The sequence below is a fragment of the Canis lupus genome, chromosome 25 (genome assembly GCF_048164855.1).
Source record: "Canis lupus baileyi chromosome 25, mCanLup2.hap1, whole genome shotgun sequence".
Taxonomy (NCBI): Eukaryota; Metazoa; Chordata; class Mammalia; order Carnivora; family Canidae; genus Canis; species Canis lupus.
In genome coordinates this window covers 21,248,118-21,268,293 of record NC_132862.1, presented here as the reverse complement: position 1 = coordinate 21,268,293, position 20,176 = coordinate 21,248,118, and the positions used below count along the sequence as shown (strand labels likewise).

Here is a 20,176-nt window from a genome sequence, read left to right as displayed (position 1 = left end):
ATGAAGATTAAAAAATACTTTTCTATCTCAGAGAGTTACAATGAGGACCCAAGAGCATACACATAATTGCTCTGTAAATTGCTTCTCTAGAGTTCCACAGTCAACAAAGTTAAGTAACATTAATAATAATAATAATAATAATAATAATAATAATAATAATGTAGCTTTAATACCTCACATACCAGATTATATATTCCCTGTCTGAGGATCTGTGCAAATAGTAGACCAGAAATGAATGTACAGATAGAAAGATAAAACATTATCAGGCCCAAACTGCTTCATGAACTTTCCAAGTACCTTTTCCTTCTTACAACAGGAACAACCAAACCAGCTCCAAACACCAACCTTCCTTCCCTGTGGCAGGAGATCCTGATGCTACTCGAGATCAAAGCTGGACGCTTCAGCTATTACTCTAGCTAAGCTGACTCGGGTGCTGGTTTGGATGTCTAGGCCCTCTCTTCTCTCCAGAGTCCCAGCTGCTACCTCATTCCCCTGGTTTAACAGTGAGCTTTTCCTCCTTCTGCAGCCTGAGTCACTCCCTAGTTCTTCCCAGGGTCCTTTCAGTCATTCCTGAAAGAAAAGCCCAGGCGCTGGAGCCTTCCTCCCATTTTCCTGCTTTCAGATCTGGTCATCCTTCCTCTGTTGCAGCCTCCCTTGGCTGAGCTCCCACCATCACTGTGGGACCTCCACTCCTTCCCCTTTTGCTTTCCAAGTTGACAGTAACAAGGACTGCACAGTCCATCCAACAATGTGCTTTCTGCAAGATAATCTCCTCATCATCTCTCTATGCCATCCCTCTGTCCACTGCTGGCCCAACTCTGCATGCTAAGTATCAAGAAATCTGCCATTTCCTGGACTGCAAGGAGATGGAAAGTGGAACTTGAAGTGATAATTCTAGAAGCTACTTTTTGGATACCACTACCGAAGGTCAATGTATAGTACTTGCAGAGAGTTGGTAACATTTATTTCTACCATGTGTAAATAGGTCAGTCCACAACACTTACTGAACAATAACTTTGCACAGGGGACAACACTAGACAGTGGGAATACTCCCAGCGAATAGGATCATTAGTCTTCGCCCTCACTAGGTACAGCATTTTATGGAGAATGGAGTGGGACCAAAGAGAAATGCAGAACTCGTAGAACCTCAGCATTGAAAGGCCTTCTGGACATTTCTTCATCTTATGCATCAGACCTTTGAGGAGGTTCTACTTTATGTAAAATAACATACAGCAAAGAAACTCTTCATAATTAAATCGATATTAAAAGGGTGATGTTATCGGGCAGCCTGGGTGGCTCTAGCGGTTTAGCACCACCTTCAGCCCAGGGCCTGACCCTGGAGTCCCAGGATCGAGTCCCACATCAGGCTCCCTGCATGGAGCCTGCTTCTCCCTCTGCCTGTATCTCTGCCTCTTTCTCGCTCTCTCTGTGTCTCTCATGAATAAGTAGACAAAAGATAAAATCTTAAAAAAAAGGCTGATGTTAATAAGATGATTTTATAAGTGCTGAAATGATTACAAACTAGAATAACAGGAAGTTAAAAGAAAATAATCATGGCATGCTTCCTAAAAAGAGGTTTAACTTAGATTTAGCTGGAAGGAACTAATATCATAATTTCATAATATATTAATTTGCATGTGGTTTTCTTTTTGTTCTTCGTTTTCTTCAATCACAATACCATTTTTCACCTACAATCACAAACTAGTGACAATGAATGGTTGACTAATCTTTGAATACTGATGATAATATTTTCATCATGATCTTTTTAGTCATTGATCTCTACAGAATCACAGCATATCTCAAAAACCGATGAGGCAATGATGATACCAGGTCATATTTTAAAATGGAAAAGGAGAGGCAAGAGGTAGTAAAGAACTTTGTAAATTGTTGCAATAAAGAGGTTACAAAGACTACAATCTGGTAAATTCAGCGATTTTATGGCTTAACAAGTGACCAGCCAGCTCAGCAACTGAAAGAAATAAATTTCAAAAAATGTTTGCTTTTATGTCCACCTTAACAGTCACAGTCTTCTTGTCTGGATAAAAACATAAAATAAGATCCCAAAGTGAAAGTATATTAATTATGTTTCTAAAACAGATCTCTTACTGTAAGGGGACATCAACTTACTTTCGTATTTCCAGCCATTTCGTTACCTAAACTTAAACAACACACACACACACACACACACACACACACACACACACACACACACTATACAAACGATTAAAAAAGCACGTTTGCAAAAACACTTATTTTATCTAGTTTAAAACAGCATTAGAACATTGAAAAAAAAAACGCACTCACCTCTAAAGTGTATTTAATAAGAAAGTCTACAAAATGCAGCTGATGCTAAAAACTGAAATTTATTTTCCCTTAGCAAAACAGTTATTATCAAATTCTTAAGCTACTGTGCACTCTGTATAGCAATTCTACTTAAATATGTTTGTCTGCTAGAAAGTGAAATGAGTATATGCATGGAAGGTGAATGATTCTGCACAGACTCTTATGACAAGAGGAGCTTGATACAATTTACAAAACTGCAACAACGGGATTACTGCCGATACAGGTCTGTATATTTGATGTAGGAGGTAAGTTCCTTAGTATAATTCTGGCTTATTCTTTTTTGCTGCTCCTCAAAATCAGAAATAAAAGATTAGTTACAATGATTTTTTTTTTCTGCTGAGGAAAAGAATAAATTCTCATTAACTAAGCTGACAGAATTAAAAAAAATTGATGGAAGGTATCTTAAAAATAACTGAAGGCATCATTTCTTAAAGACCTTTATTTCATATCACTCCAGATACCAAGTTTTAAATCAAGAAGCCTCTATCCGCCATCACTGCTCGGTGTGTAAATACCACCTACCCCACTTGGGCATTTGTAAAGATCACAGCTCTCAATTAGATGTTGTGCTGTTTGTTGAATGCCACAATTCCACAAGGGGCTGCCTATGATGGTCATCTTATAAAGTATTGTTTAGAACTTTTAAATCTAATATGCAGGGTACCAACAGCTCAGACCATGATCACAGGGTAGGATGTGGGGAGCTCTGATACTGATCCGTAGGTCTGTAACAATATTCTTGAAAAATCCTACAACTATTGTGTCATATCGTTCCCTCATACAATTCCCAATTTACTTGGTCTAAAATCTCAAGCCTTTTCCTTAGCAGCCCACTAAATAAATGGTTTATGCTTCCTAGTACATATGTATGCGAATTTTATTAAGAGTAAAATCAAAGAACTCTTCATTTATTTAGCTGAATATCTGAGCAAATAAAAGGTTACGATTACAAGTCACATATCCTGGTTGGCTCTAATATGCTCATTAAGAGTGTGAGCTCAAGAGTCAAAATGTTTGGGCTGGGATACCAGCTCTCTTCCACCTGTTGGATGTGTGACCTTAAACTCTATACCTGTTTACTCACTAGTAAAAAGGAGGTAATAAAGCCTCCTATTACATGGGCTTAAAGATGAAAGTCAGATAATACATATAAAGGATCTGGGTCAGTATCTGATATATAGTAAGCTCCTGATAAAGCTAGCTACCACTTTATAAAATCAGTTATTAAAACCACTCCATAACTATTATACAGGCAGTTTCCATTAATTCCAAGGATATATAGCATTGCAACCTGAACATTTTAAGAATATTGAATTTGACTGAAATATCTTTGTTGTCCTGTAGATCATATGTATGTCAGTGTAATTTATGAATACATAGCAAAATATTCTATGGGGAAATTATGATTGGCATTCTAAATAGGTCAACTTCTCTGACTCCAGTAGAAGGAAAGTACCTTTACATTACCAGTTCCACAGGTTATGAGTGAATATTTTCAGTACTCATTATCTTTTCCATTTCTTTTTTTTTTATCTTTTCCATTTCTAAAGTACAGAAACTACAAATGTTATATATTTAGAGGCAGAGCTTATAGACATCTATATTTATAATTTATATACATTTTTCTCTTTTATGAGAGGAATAATTTGCAATGCTCTATAAATCTTAATGGGCATGTACATCAAAGAGTATAAGATGAAGGAAAAAAATCCTTAAAACCAAACCAATCCTCTGAACACAATCTTCTTGTCCCCTGCTTCTCTTTATCAGCCCACCTCTATCCAACTGGCATAGCTTATACCTCCGTTACTACGTCAGGTAAACTTTTACTCAGATCTGGATCTAAAAGGTCTTTAAAAATACACAAAACAATGGTGTGGTGCTATAATCATACCACTTTGTTCAACAGTACACATGTCCTATCAGGTTTTTCTTTCTTGTGGTAGACAGGTCATAGAAATAAGAGTGGGACAAAATGGCTTTCAGGATTGAGAACATTTGAAATCATACTGTCCTAAGGCCATTTTAAACCATTCCTTCTCTTCCTTTTCCCTTCCAAATTGTTAGTATATATATAATTAATGCAAATAAACAGGCTTGCTGTTGTTACCTAGAAAAAGCCTTTTAAATATGACCAATCCCAAAGGAATACTAACCTTTAAGGTTGTTAGAATTATATCCTCTGTAATTTTTTGCTTTCCTACCAGAAGCACCTAAACTAACAATCATTATATGGAATTTCTTATTAAACTGGTAATTTTTCCCCTTAAGGACTTTTTATATACAATTTTCACATTATATCCTTCAATAAAACTAAATACTATAATTTATAGTAATGACATATAGTACATCTTTGATCACAAGATGATTCACACACAGGCATGAATAACAGAAAATTAAATTCTCATCTACTTATATTATTCTACTGAGACACTTCAAGATACTGCCCAACCACATCTTATCTCTCAAACTTTTGGCACAAACTAAGAAACATGAACAAGGGAGAAAATATTGAGTGAAATTCATCTAGGAACTGCAATCCAAGTATTATAAATTATAAATGCTTTTAAAATAATTGACTAAATACCAGATAAAATGTAGTTACATGATGATTTTACTTAAGGCAAACAAAATTTAAAAACTGGGATCTTAAAGTTGGAAATTGTTTCAAAAGGCATCTGGTTCAACCATGAAGTAAAGTTATGCTTCTTGCTCTATTTTTTTTTAATTTTGCCAGCCACAGAAACATACACAACTTCTGATATTGGAAACCAAAGAAACATAAATGTAAATGGTGATTTTTTTGAGGTTTTAAATTTAAGTAGGTGGAGTCTGAAATATATCCCCATGCTTCTGAAAAAGTCACTTTACAAAAGACCTACATTAGTACCTGTTTTTGCTAACTGAAAGAAATCTGAAGATTTTCACTTTTATTTTAAAAAAGGCAAAAAGCAAAAATGTCACTTATCTTTGGTTTTGCCACAGAGCCATGATGGAGGCAGCGAGCAAATCTAGCAGCGAGAGCAGTGTCCCCAAGTTCCTTCCCTGAAAACCACACTAAGCATCTCAGCATCAAGCCACCAGAGCTTTGAACTGTGTCTGTGAACACCTCTGCTTTATCTTCATTTATTCTGGGCATTTGTTAGCAAGATGTGTCCCAAGGTATCAGAAATGCCTGAGAGGTTTTATCTTAGGTCTAGGAATACATAAAAATTTTCCATTTACATTAATGGTAATCACTTATTTGCTTTATACCATTTTGGCCTGTGAAAGGTTTTATAGGAACACTCCACTTTGGGATAGCAGGGAAAACCTGTATTAGCATAGCTAGTGTGAAAAACCCTGGTATCCCAGTGTGATTTCTGTATTTTGATTTACTTCTGAGAGATCTTTTGGAAATGCTTTGAACACAGAAAACCTGTTGGTGGTAGAAATCCAGTTATTACACAACCAGATATTAGTTCCCTCTGTGACTTAATGCCATTCTGGGTGTCTCCACATTTGTAAGTTTTTTATGTTATATATTTATTTTGTGTTACATTCATTTACATTTAAAGTGTCCTACATAGCGATTTTAATCAGCCACATGTAAACTCTCCATCTACATACTACATACCATTTCTCACTACCAGTAAAAGAATCATTGTGATAGACTGAATGGTGGCCTGCCCCAACTATGCCTATGCCCTAACTACAAGAACCAGTGAATGTATTACTTTACATGGCAAAAGGACTTTGCAAGTATGGTGAAGAATCTTGAGATAGAGTAGACAGAAATATCTAGGTGGGTCCAATATACGTGTAAGTACAAGAGAGAGGCAGAAGGGTCAGAGTAAGAGAAGGAGGTGTGACAATGCAATGTGTGTGTGTGTGTGTGTGTGTGTGTGTATGAGTGAGAGAACAGTGGTGGGGTTGGAAGATGCTATGCTGCTGGCTTCGAATATGGAGAACTGAGTCACGAGCCAAGGAATGAAGGAGGCCTCAAGAATCTAGAAGAGGCAAAGAAAACATCTCCCTTAGAGTCTCCAGATAAAACATACTCCTACCAATACCTTGATTTTAGGGTTCTTATCTCCAAAACTGTAAGACAATAAATCTGTGTGGTTTTTAAACCACTAAACTCTTGGTAAATGGAAAACTAATACAATCATGAAAACTCAGACACCTATAATCCTGCTACTGATAATCAGGGTTTTTTCCGAGAGCACACCATGAGTTGTAAAATACCTCTGACGAGTTTCTGAACCTGCTACCCAGTGCCATTTCACCTAGACTCCCCTCCACTGACATGAACAATTGAGCTAAGTCCTGGTCTGGCATTTGCTGTGTGACCTACGACAAATCATATAATGTCTCTGGGTCTCAATGACATCCTTTATAAATGCTTGGACTAAGTACTCAGAAATAGCCTGAAGCATCATAAAAGAGAGGTACAAAGTATTTTGGTAATTCTATTGAGAAAATAATCACACCTGGCTGGAACAACTGATAAGTACTCCCCATTAGAGCTACTCCACAAAGATAACACTAGGGGTTATTGAGGTTTGTTTGGATTTTAGCAATACATGATTCCAAAGGTAGCAAGGTTCAGTGCAGGATAAGCCTGTGGCACATTTGAGGCACCCAACAATACAGATTTCTGGAGGCTAATGGATGAGGACTAATGGAGGCAAAAAGCACTGGAGACATAATGAAGGGTCTGGAACACCAAGGTAGTGCAGAGCCCCTGACTCTTTCTGGAAGACTCTTATGATCTTTGCAGACTATATTCCAAGAGTCCACTAGCATGTGAATTATATCCCACAGTGGCCCCTGGCATGCTGTGTCATTTATCCTTTCATCCCCGGTGCCCAGAAACAATACCAACATTAAATACTGTTCATAGTATGTGTGTTTGACTTAGTGAATAACCCCAACTAGCCTTTTTCATCTTAACTCTTCCCTAAGGGCCATGTCCTGGTGGTGCCATTCACATCATATTATATGAGAATGATGCTTCTTGGACTTTTGAAAACAGCAGTTCTGCCTTCTTTCAAGCTCTGTCTCAGAGAGGTGTACTACTGGAGTTTTCTAGGCAAGAAATAATGAAACCCTGAATGAATGATAGCAATGGAAATGGAAAGGAGAAACAAGTGCCAGTATGATTTATTCTAGGGTGGTTTGGGAGATACATTCTAATACTCTTGACTAGTCAAAGTAAAATCTTACTTTATTTCTTTCTTCTTTTCCTTTAGAGTGGTTCAATAATAATCTGTTACACAAAATTGGAACTCTTATGTACCTCCGGTTAAGCACAAGCTATTATTGTAAACCTCATTCTTCTGTCAAAAATCCTTATTGACACCATTTTCCTGTTTTAGGATCCAGTACTTCAAATAAAATCAAACCATCTTTAGCAGTATTTTAAGGAACCAGAGAAAGACAATAAAAAAGTCTGAAATTTACCATTTTTTACAAGCATACCAAAAACTCAGATTTATAAGCATTTTTCTTGAGTCCTATGTCATAGAAACATTTGCCAAAATCGCAGTGACCACTTTTATTTCTGTAATTTGCCTCCTAAACATATTTTAAATGATGAAGAGAACTAATGCAAAGCAAAAGTCATTTTGATTATAAAGCAAGCGTCTGATTCAAATGAAGTATTTTGAAGTTATGCCCCCTCTATTAATATCCAAGATTCCATTGCATTTCTTTCTATAAGATTAAATTTAAAAATAAAACCTACCACTGCGATCTTTTTAGAATTAGATAGCATATACATAAATTAATAAATAAAATTCTTCCAATTTTAAACATATCAGATGATTAGTATTTACAGAATCAGACCAAAAGTTATTAAGGAACATGATACAAATTTTGTTTGATATCTAACATAAAAGGATAGGTAGCTAGCTAAAAAAAAAAAGAAATAAAAAACAAAAAAACCCAGCTCACTAGATTTATATTTTATATTTAAGTGTATCACCTTGGGTATTAAACATGCTGCTAGCTATCTCTTAATGAGCACCTGAGCTGTCATTTTTAATAACAGAATGACAATTATTATCTATAAGTTATATTCCCTGAAAATCATTTGTGCAATACTTAAATTTATATAGGTAAGAATAGAAACTTACTATTCCACTTACAAAACAATAGCATTATTTTATATTACCTGGCACAATACTATAGAAAATGAAGTGGACACATATTTACAATAAAAGATCACATATGCCCAAACACATAGACCATTTCAATATGCAGAGAACGTTATAGAGAATTTTAATAATGAATCTCAGTTGTTCATTGTAGAAAAGGTCATTTGGTCTCTATGAGAAAAATATACATATTCAAGATAAAATATCATAAAACAAATGAGCCAAATACTTGAGCCATTCCAATCTTAGTTTTTTCTCAATTCAAAGCAGACATGAAAGATGAATACCATACAAACTGAAATTATCTAATTCATCTAAGTACACATGCCATCAATATGTAATACAAGCAATCATCTCATAGCCTATGTAATTCATTGGTTACAGTATACTAGAAACTCTACTTATTTTCAAATACCAAAATTTAAAAAAAATACCTCTTCCACAAAGCTGTCTTTCTTCTCTAGCATTTCTCGTAAAGTCTGAAGAATTTTAATGCACAGCTTTTCTTCTTTCTCCATTAGTTTCTTTGTATGATTAATCAACCTTAAAGCAGAATATTAAATCTTAAATACAACAGTGCTTTGTCTTCAGGCTATATACTAACATCATATACTAGAGGGAAAAAAGTCAGGCTATTATTTGAAAATATGAAGTAAACATGATATTTTCAAAACTTTTAAAATTACACTTCAGCTCACAGACTTTTAATATAAAATATCCTTTGCTTTCCAGGCAGTATATCTCATTGTTTTAAAATTTATTCAAGTAGCATACTTTTAATGGGACACAATACACTAAAAGACAATGAGACACTAATTATCTTCAATCCCATCATATAAACTAAAACAAATTTACTAGTAGAGAAATATGAATATTTGCAGCATATTATATTGTATTATACTATATCATTTTCTATAGGCTATATTACCTTAATTACATAGGCTAAGTAGTGGTATACAACATTGCAACCTTAGATAATGGGCTGCTTTCCAGTTTCCATTAATAATAATGTGCTGGGCAGCCCTGGTGGCTCAGCGGTTTAGCGCCGCCTGCAGCCCAGGGTGTGATCCTGGAGACCCGGGATCGAGTCCCCACGTCAGGCTCCCTGCATGGAGCCTGCTTCTCCCTCTGCCTGTGTCTCTGCCTCTCTCTCTCTCTCCTCTCTATGTGTATTCTCATGAATAAATAAATAAAATCTTTAAAAAAATAAAAAATAATAATAATGTGCTATTTTTCCCTACTAGGGCTTGGTAGAAACAAGCAGTTATGTGATTAAGGGCAAAAAACCCCAACAACAACAAAGTAATATCAAGACAGTCTATCCACATACTATTTTTACTATAATTTGGGCAAAAATTCTGATTTTATAGTGGTACTCTTTGCACTGGTGTTTTGCCAGGAGAAAAGTGTGAGGATCGTAGCTATATACCATCCTAAAGAACTCAAAATTAAGTAAAATGTTTATAATCAGAATGCATAGCTTATCGTATATAACTCTGAAAAAGCTGATTCTCACAATGACCCTGTGAGACGTGTCTTCCTAGAAAACCAGAATGATGTCAAGCACAATGGAATGGTCCCATTTCAATGACATAATGGGATTACTATGGGACATAACACTGAGGAAAAGTAAGCTTTCACTAGATAATGACTAGTCAGTGCATATCAGGTGTCAAGGTGAAGTACTAGGACTTCCCATGGATTCTCTCAATTCATCCTCACAACAAGCCAATGCTACAGGTTCTACTATTGAGCTCATGAGAAAACAGAGGTCCAGAGAGATAAAGCAACTTGCCTGTAGATACACAATCATTAAGTGGTGGGATCTGGAAATAGACCTATGTCCATCTTACCAAAAGGCAAGGGTGTGAAGCACCATTCTGTGGTGACATGATCCATTTACTAATCTCTTAAGTCTCAGAGTTACTGTGAAGAGAGTCCCCACACAGACACCTCTTACATGATATGATAAGTATTACAACATAGGTAAAGGCAAATGCCATAATCTACTACATTCTGCTGTAGAAACTTTCTAGGGTTGATCAGAGGTTTCAGTGAAGAGATAACTTTTAATGATGAAGATTTCACCTGGCAGGGAGAGGTGGAGAGAGAAGGCATCCTTCCAAAGGGAACAATATGAACAAAGGGCAGAGGCAGAAAGCTGACCTTCCTGTCCAGGAAATGCTAAGTATTCTGATTGCCAGTTAACAAGCTGGCACATGAAGAATGAAAGAACAGAGTTATAAGAGATGCAATCTAGGTGCCTGGGTAGCTCCGTGGTTGAGTGTCTGCCTTTGGCTCACGTCATGATCCCGAGGTCCTGGGATCGAGTCCCACATCAGGATCCGTGCTGGGAGCCTGCTTCTCCCTCTGCCTATGTCTCTGTCTCTCTCTCTGCTTCTCTCATGATTGGATAAATAAAATCTTTAAAAAAAAAGGGGGGGAGAGAGATGCAATCTGAAAAGGAGGAACTGGGAATATTACACTAAAGAGTCTGGAATTTGGTCTATTGAACACAGAGGACTTCTATTTTAAAGGACCCAAATGACCCTGCCTACATGTGAAAGATGACCCAGAAGAGTAAGAACAGGCAAGGGATGAACAGAGCATGTGATGGAGTAATCATCCAGGAAGCCATATAGAAATAAAATAGCCAGGACTTGGCAAGTAATGACAAATCAGAAGCGGAAGAGGAGGAGGAAGGGAAGATGAAGACACTTGAAATTTATGGACAGGGTGAGTAAATAGATAGTAATACTTTTAAGTGATACCCACGTCATGCTGAAAGAGTAGCATACAGTGAAGGAACAGTGATTTCCTTTCAGACATGTGAACTCCGGGCAAGGTGTTCTATATCCACGTGGTCAGGTTCAGCCAGCAGAATAACTGTTATAGAGTTCTCCTTGCAAGGAAAACACCTGCTTTCCTGAAACTTTTGCTATTGGTCCTTTCTCTTGCATGATAGTCCTTTAAGGCATGAACATAGTTTTCATGAGCTTCATAAATTTCCTTTGATTTTCCCCCCTCAGGCTATTTTAATTTTTTTTTTATTTAAAATTTTTTTTATTTTTTTTTATTTATTATTTATGATAGTCACAGAGAGAGAGAGAGAGTGGCAGAGACACAGGCAGAGGGAGAAGCAGGCTCCATGCACCGAGAGCCCAATGTGGGATTCGATCCCGGGTCTCCAGGATCGCGCCCTGGGCCAAAGGCAGGCGCCAAACCACTGCGCCACCCAGGGATCCCCTATTTTAATTTTCTTTAACTTTTCTTTAGATAAATACTTCATTCACTAACCATGTGAAAATATCAAGCATGATGGTGAATACTATTTGCTAGGGTATTATAAAAGGTATTCATCCCTTACATGATATCCCAGTTGAGTAAAATCTGTGGCCTTCTAATATGTTTTCTATGATCTAAGTAAAAAATAAGTTGCACAAAACAACTTACCATATAAATACATGTGTGTAGTGTATTAAACTAACACAAAAGTTACTGTATGAGATGTACTCTGATTTTTATGTTTATTTTTATTTCTCAATTCATTTTTTAAATTAATGGTTGTCTCTCCTCCCTAAATTAATCTTTAAACCCATAAATGAATCACATCCCACAGTTTGATAAACTCTGGGATTATCCTTCATAAGGGAGGAGTAAGTGCTAATTTAAATAGATTGTAACCAGATGCCTTACAGGTTAACACCCACATTGACTTATTCTCTCTTTATTCTCTTCTCTCTCAATTTATGTGACAAAGTAGATATGCGAATTTGGGATCTTTCCTGGGATCTATCCCTCACATTCTCCAGCAGACCCATCTGAGTCAACAAGTTCCAAAAATTAAATTCATTTCAGGAAGTCAGAGGCCCAATAAGGCCTCTGGACCTAAGCTCTATTCTCCAGCTAAGCTTTACCAGAGAGCTCTGCGCAGTAATACAAGGCCCCTTGCATAGCTATTAATAAAGTTGGATTCTCATTTTATTAGATATTCTTGCAAATAAAACCCTTGGTTCTTCACAGAGTTAAGGAAGGAGCAGGATAGGCACTAGAGCAGAAAACAGACATTCCTGAGCCGTTGGCCATACTACAATCATAATAGCACAAAAATCTCTTCTCTAACCACTAAAGTATGTGACATCTTTTTTTTTTCCCCATCTGAGTGTAATATCTGCAATAAGTTCCCACTATTATATTGCTCCATTTCTTCTCCTTTTAGTTACCTGGTATTGCAACAAATTTGCTTTTAGCACATGTTCAGCACAGACCAATATTTTCTTGGCATTTTGAGTTACTTTATATCTTTTCATAGACCTACATCTTTAACTAGACCAGTGTCATCCAATATAACTTTTTTTGCAATCATTGAAATGTTCTGTATCTGTGCTATCAAATTTGTTGATCACTAGCCACATTTGGCAATTAAGCACTTAAAATGTGGCAAACATAACTGAGGAACTGAAGATTTTATTTTTATTAATTTAAATTTTAATTTAAATAGCTACATGTAACTAGTAACAGCTGTATTGACAGCCTAATTCTTGACACTAGTCAGCAAACTTTTTTTCCCTAAAGGAGCCAAAGAGTAAACATTTTAGGTCTCGTGGGCTCCCCCAGTAACCTCCGTGACAACTAGGTGACACAGCTAATAGTAGCCACACACAATATATGAATGAAAATGTGTAGCTGTATTTCAATAAAACTTTATCTCCAAAAAATGATCAAAAGGTCCAATTTACCCTGAAGCCCAGGGTTTGCCAGCCCCTGTCCTAGACTATCAAGTCTCTGGGATATATCCATAGTATCATATTAATTTCCTGGAGTTGCAATTCTCATTTACTACACAGTTTTTAATTCACATTCTATGCATTGATATACATCCACAAGAGGTAAAGAGTATTTCTCAAAGGCCCTATTTTCATCCTGAATTACTAGTGAATAGTTCTACTTATTTTTTTTTCTAATGGTTTCCATGATCATCAGTTTTGCAGATACTCTGGATCTCTTCACTAAAAATTCTTATTAGAAGACTGGCAAGTGTCCAAACACATTCTTCCTCATCCCCATAAGACATAGTGGGTCTAGAACTAAGCATCCACAATTCTGGTCATAATACAGAAACCCTGCCTATTCTTCAACATGATTCCTACTGTCAGTTCTCACCCCATTTCTTGTTTTCTCTCCCCAAATCCCAGCTTTAACTGGTAAAAGGAAGGAACACACTTCTTGTGTCCCCTAGTCCTTCCATTTTTGCCTCCCACATCAGAGTTGATTTGGGGGGGGGGGGTTGTTGCAGTATCCTCAGCCATGCAGGAATTAGCTGTGATGGATATGGTCAAAGGGGTTGGCAGCCTTCTCCAACTCTCCATCCAAGAAGACAAGTACCTCTGACTGGCCATCTTGAGCGAATCACTCAGAGTGCCCTCAACATTCAGATATGTCTCTTTTTCTGGAGCTAATTACAGTTTCTCTCACAACTTGCAGCTCTTCCTTGAGAATTGCTCTTTTACCACTAAAATGGAAACATTCTGGGATAAACACATCAGTTATACTAGATCTGACAATACCACAAAAATGGTGAAAGAAGTAGATGAGAAGGCTGCAGATGAAGATGGTCAAAGTGGCATGGCAGAGGGCTGGGCGGAGATGCCACAGCGCTTCACCTGAAACATGCCTCAGCCTTCCTGCTGCTAAAATGAGGCTGAACTTTCAATCTCTCAGAGTGTTTGTGCAAGACCTCAATAAATGCTATTTCCCCTTCCTTCCTCTCTATTAATGAAAAGAAGTGACTTTAAACAGGAATCATTTTGAAGGTCACATCACATAGTGTGAGTGGAATTAGAAAGGAATAGAGATGAATTAGAATCAAAATATTATTTCATGTGCTATTCCATGCCCAATAACGACATTTTATTTTCAGTAAATTTTAGTAAAATATAACATGGTCCTCCCAAAATAAAATTTCAACTGAATCAAATTAAAAATTTTAGAAGTATATTTTAACATGGATGTTAGATCTTTCACATATTCTGTGGATTGTCATCATGTACCAGCAGAGTTAAAAAGCAGAAATGTGTTAAAGGCCATCTTGGTTTTGTAACTCTAGTAGAATCTCAGATTATACCCACTTACTTGGACATGAAAGCGCCACATCTTATTCTTGCATCACTCCCCTCAGGGAACAGTAGTTCTGGGCTGTACAACACATCAACCAACACTGAGAATTCAGCCTGCATCATCGGGCTGAACTGTTGCTCCAAGGAGGCCACTACATCCTAAGGAATAAAGCACAAGAGAACCCAAATGAAGACCCAAGGCAGATCTCACCATTTGAAGATTATGACAAGCCTAAGAATACTAACCAGATATAAGACATGGGAATTTCAGAGCTATACCCTCCCTTCCCATGGCATCAAGTGTCTGTGCCTTAGGTGTGTTAGCTGGTTTTCTGTATGGTACTGCTTGGGTCACCTTTTTCATTTATAAGATAAGAGACAGGTGGATAGGAATAATTATTTCTAAGAATATATATACAAGGTTGAAAAGTCAGTGAAGTCACTACTACAAGCCCTATAGTATCCAGGATTTTAATGGAGACATGATAGGTATTTAGCAAATTAGAATAAATTGGGGTATGCTTGAGGAACAGCTTTAAAAAAAGATCCCATATGTATTTCTGGTCATCTGGAATGAACCATATCTTCCAATGGGGAAATTCCTTGATATATTCTTTGAAGCAGTATTAGCACTTCACAAAGGTTCAATGACATTTAATACTATTTCAAATTACATCTTTTTGATAGACATTATTGGTCACCTACCCAATAGCCTTTCTTCATCCTTCTCCTTGCTGATAGGATCCCCATGTTGTTTCTCAATTAGGCAGCAACATCCTCTGGGAGAATGAGCCTCCTCAGCTTAGGGTCATGGTTGATTAGTTTAAGCCAGTCATGGTCATTCTAGTTTCCCTGCCAGTGATTAGTCTAGACATGATTATGTGGCACAGTCCTAGCTAACAGGACACAGGGTGATGCCAGCTGAGCAGGCAGTGGTGTGGGTTAGGGGAGGCAGGGGTGAACTCTTTTGAAACTACCTACGACTCTAAGGACAGCTTAAGAATATGAACCCAAAATGTAAAGCAGCCCTCATCTGACTTTTGGAAACCAGCCTTAAGCTGAAGGCCAACAGACCAACAATGTTAGGGTCCTGATCTGTTGAGCTATTAACCAATGTGAAAAGAGCCCCAACTGCAGATTCCTTGCTATGTGCAATGATATGTTTTTTATTGTTTAAGCCACTTATAGTTAAAATTGTGTTAATTATAGCTGAAAGTATTCTCACTGACATGTTTCCAAAACGATCTGTGGGCAATGACAATTTACTGAGCATTCTTTAATGTAATGACTAAAGCATCCCTTTTTTGTTTTTAAAATAACTATGTTAAAAGACATAAAAAAACCTTCTCACATAAAGCAATATTTTATTCAGCCGTACCTGTGATATATTTTGATCAGCAGAAAACTGATTGCCAATCACTTATTGTTACTTTCAGGTAGAACATCATAGATCTCTCTTGATCTCTTATGGCTAGATTTCAGGAGTTAACTCTTGTTTACTCTTTCTTCCCTTTTTAACAAAAGTGATCATTTCTACTTCAACTATTCTAATAAGCTTTCTGAGAAATTTCTGATGACAGCTAAAAGAAACTACCGGGAAGGCAATAACACAAGTTGGAAACTAGATATTATATAATGTGGTGAGAGAATATGTTTATCAAATGTGGTCATATTTAATAAAATGCTGCTAAAATATGCCTATCTTTCAGTTTACCTCTCTTCATTTCATTTACTAAACAAATTGTGTTCAGGCTCCTATGGTGTGAATTCTGTCTTCAGTTTTTATTTTGATCATAGGCCAATTATGTAATCTCTCTAACTTGTTAGTTCTCCATGTGAAAAGTCAGGATAATGATCCTCACAATCACATGAGTTTGCTGTGAGGATTAAAGAGAAGTACACAGAATAGCCTCTAACACATACCGGCCACATATTATTCCTTATGAATGTAATCATTACTGTTGAGTACCAGTTAGTTGCAATCATCTCCCTATTAACAAATCCAGTGGTTACTTTGCTGTGCTCGTCTTACCCAACCACTGCTAAGGATTTTACACACCTGTTTCTGTGCTGTCAAAACCTTTTTGCTCTTGGCTTCTGTGACATCACACTTTCTCTATTTTCCACCTATGTCCTGACCATTTCTTCACCAACTCCCAGTAGTTCCTGATCCTTTCTTACGAGAAATCTCATCCAAGTCCATGGTTTTAATATCATTTATATGCTAGAGCATTCCACATTTATATTTCCTGCATAGACATCTTTCCAAACCACTCTAGACTAAAAAATCCAACTGCCTGTTTGACATGCTCACGAGTATATCTAAATAGGCAACTCAAACTTAAAAATCCCACACACAGAATTCCTAAATATAATTCTCCTATTCTTCCCTATCTTAGAGATAATTCAATCATATCATATCCTCTATTCTTTTTCTCCAATACCCCACAACTCATCCACCCATCTACCAAGTCCTGTTGGCCCTGCAACCAAATCTATCTAAAATTCATCTACTTCTCTTCATTCTTATCTCTACCTCCTTAAGCCAAGCTGCCATCATCTTTTGCCTGAATTAATACAAGAGAGTCACTGCTTCTATGTGTGGACCATATAATCCATACCTCACTCAAAATCCAGTGACCTTTTAAAAAGTAAACCATGTCATTCTTATCCTCTACTGAAAATCTACAATGATTTGCCGTCTCACTTAGAATAAAATCCAAATGCCTTACCGTGCAAGTCTCTACATGGTTTGGCCCCTAATTTCATAATCCTTTCCTCCTTTGCTCACTAAACTTCTACCCCAGTGGGCTTCTTTTGGCTCCTCAAATCCACTGACTTCATTCCTGCCTAAGTACCTTTGCATTTATTATTCCCTCCCAATAAAAATCTGTTCTCAAATCTTTGAACAGATTATTCCTCTTCCTCATTTAGTTCTCAGCTCAAATGTCACCTCAACAGAGAAGAATTCCTTACTGTAAGATTCTTCTCCCAGTATTTCTTCACCATGTTGTTACTGTGCTTTATTTTATTCATAGCAATTTTAATTATCTAACATTATATCATTCATCTATAATGGGTGAGAATGTGTGCCCCATGGGAACACAGAGATCACGGCTCCATCTCTAGCACACAGTGACTGATATTGAGTTTTAACCAAATACGTATTTACTGAATGAATGCCAATGAGTGTACCAAAGGATGTGTACCAAGGCATGCCCTTTCTATACTGGCTAACACTCCTATCCATCTCTCCTCTGAAATGTTCTATTTTTTTTGCTCTCATAAACTTGACTCCTCTTCTTTCTGACTCTGCCTTTTGTCTCTCTTATTTAGCCATTCTGTCACTCCTGACCTCTTACAAGATGTTCTTTGTTTTTCTTACACTATATTCTTCCTTTTAGTGACACCATCTGCTGTCCCTGCTCCAACGAATATCTCCAAATATAGACTTAACTTTCAATAAATTTAATAGCCTGTTAATGTGATTCAGCATATTATGAATGACCATGGCCAACCTCCTTCTACTGTATTCTCTCCTTCTCTCCCACAATAAAACGTCTTAATAATAGCACCTAGTGTTCAATCATCAGTTTCTCTTAAACACCTCTCATTCCCTCTCGTATCTCCACCCAAGGCAGGTCTGTTGTAACCTGTTTCTTCAATTCATTGATACTGCCACCTGGCTGAGACATTTAGTGATTCTTTTTTTTTTCCTTTTTCCTTTTTCCTTTTTTTTTTTTTTTAAGGGAGAGAGAAAAGGTGGGGAGGTGAGAGGGAGAAAGCGACAGAGAATCTTAAGCAGGTTCCACATTCAATGCAGAGCCCAATATGGGGCTCAATCTTACGACCCTGAGATCATGACCTGAGCCGAAATCAGGAGTGAGGTGCTTAACTGACTGAGCCACTGAGGCACTCCAGATACTTAGTGATTCTTAACTACTCTTCCCTCTTCTAGTCTCTTCCTGATAATTCTTTCCTGCACACCAATAACTGTTTAATAATTTATAATGACATTTTCATCCAAATTTTTAATGACCTATAGCCTTCAAGTTTTTCACACTGAGTCTATCTTGTTTTTTTAATCACATATAACACTAAGCTATTAAAATTCTGAACCTCCACCAATTTTTCTACATGTGACCTCTTGCAATATTTATTCCAGTTCATGTCTTGACTATTCTCCAAGCCAAACAATTTCCTCAAACCATACCCTAATTTACTCCATGAAATTGTCTACAATTACGTGGGTGGGAAGATTTCTCTGATGGGTTGAATTGTGTCTCCATAACAAAACTCATATGTTGAAGTACTTCAGAATGGGACTATAATTGTAGATAGGGCCTTTAAAGAGGCAATTAAGGTAAAATGAATTCATATGGGCAGCTCTAATCCATTATGACTGGTGTCCCTATAAGAAGAAGGAATAACAATACAGACATGTATGTGCACAGAGGAAGGACCATATGAGGACACAGTGACCAAGCAGCCAACTGCAAGCCAAGGAAAGGGAATTCACAAGAAAACAAACCTGCTACCACGTTGATCTTGGGCTTCTAACTCCAGAACTGTGATAAAATAAATTTCTATTGGTTAAACCACCCTGTCTATGGTATTGTGACGGCAGCCTGAGCAGATGAATACAATGTCTCTCTTTACTCCATGGTCCAGAATCCAGGCCAAACACAGGATTGGGATACTGTGCAAATAATGTGAGACTAAAGGTGCTTACACCACTTTCACCAAAAGACTCGAAGAGAATACTAAGAGATAAACCGAAGCAAGTTATGAATATTTAATTTATTACATGAGAATTTATGGTAACTTGTTTTTCCATTTTTATTATTATTATCATTTTGATATTAAAACCCATCACAAACAAATAAATAAATCCCATTACTATGCTATCAAACATATTAAATAATATATCATTATTTTTACACAGAACCAAAAATAACAAATTTTACACGGAAGCCATGCTTTTAAAAAGGGTAATATTGGTAGGGATTGTAAAGTAAAGCCTAGTCCCCAAATAGAACTTGATATTTTTAACCATATTCTACTTGCATTACTACATATATTAAAAATTATAACTTAGAAAATGGTAAGCCATCGCATGCTCTTATTGTACCTGTAACTTTTCAATAATATTTCTGTAATCCCAAGCAGGCCCTCCAAGAGCTTCCTTAAAGCGTGGTCCAGAGCGAGCTGATAGTCTCCAACCCATGGCTGCTCTCTGCACCATATTGGAATGGCTCTTCAGGAAAAGAGTATTAACTTGACTGTCCAAATCCACTGGAATGGCAATCCCACGATTCTTTGCTAAAAAAAAAAAAGAAAGAATTAAAATATTTTTCTCTTAATTTGACTACAGCTTCTTACACATTACTGAAATAATTTTATAAACATAGAACAAATAGAAAAAATATAAGTTCTGTGATATAATTAACAGTATGATGACTATACTTAAAACTGTATCATGTATTTGAAATTGTCTAAGAGAATAAATATTAAAAGTTCTCATCACAAGAAAAAATTCTAACTATGTGAGGTGATGGACATTAATTAAATTTATTG

At 36.7% G+C, this 20,176-nt stretch overlaps 1 protein-coding gene across 4 annotated transcripts in view; it reads right to left on the bottom strand.

Moving 5' to 3' along the window:
* Nucleotides 1-20,176, bottom strand: part of ITPR2 (inositol 1,4,5-trisphosphate receptor type 2) — a 470,949-nt gene that overhangs the window by 204,751 nt on the left and 246,022 nt on the right. For all 4 annotated transcript variants that reach the window (XM_072798592.1, XM_072798594.1, XM_072798596.1 and 1 more), the window contains 3 exons: nt 19,731-19,921; nt 14,616-14,758; nt 8,918-9,026 (listed from right to left, as the gene is read on the bottom strand). In XM_072798592.1, the coding sequence (XP_072654693.1) occupies nt 8,918-9,026; nt 14,616-14,758; nt 19,731-19,921 (443 nt within the window). The remainder of the gene's footprint in view (nt 1-8,917; nt 9,027-14,615; nt 14,759-19,730; nt 19,922-20,176) is intronic.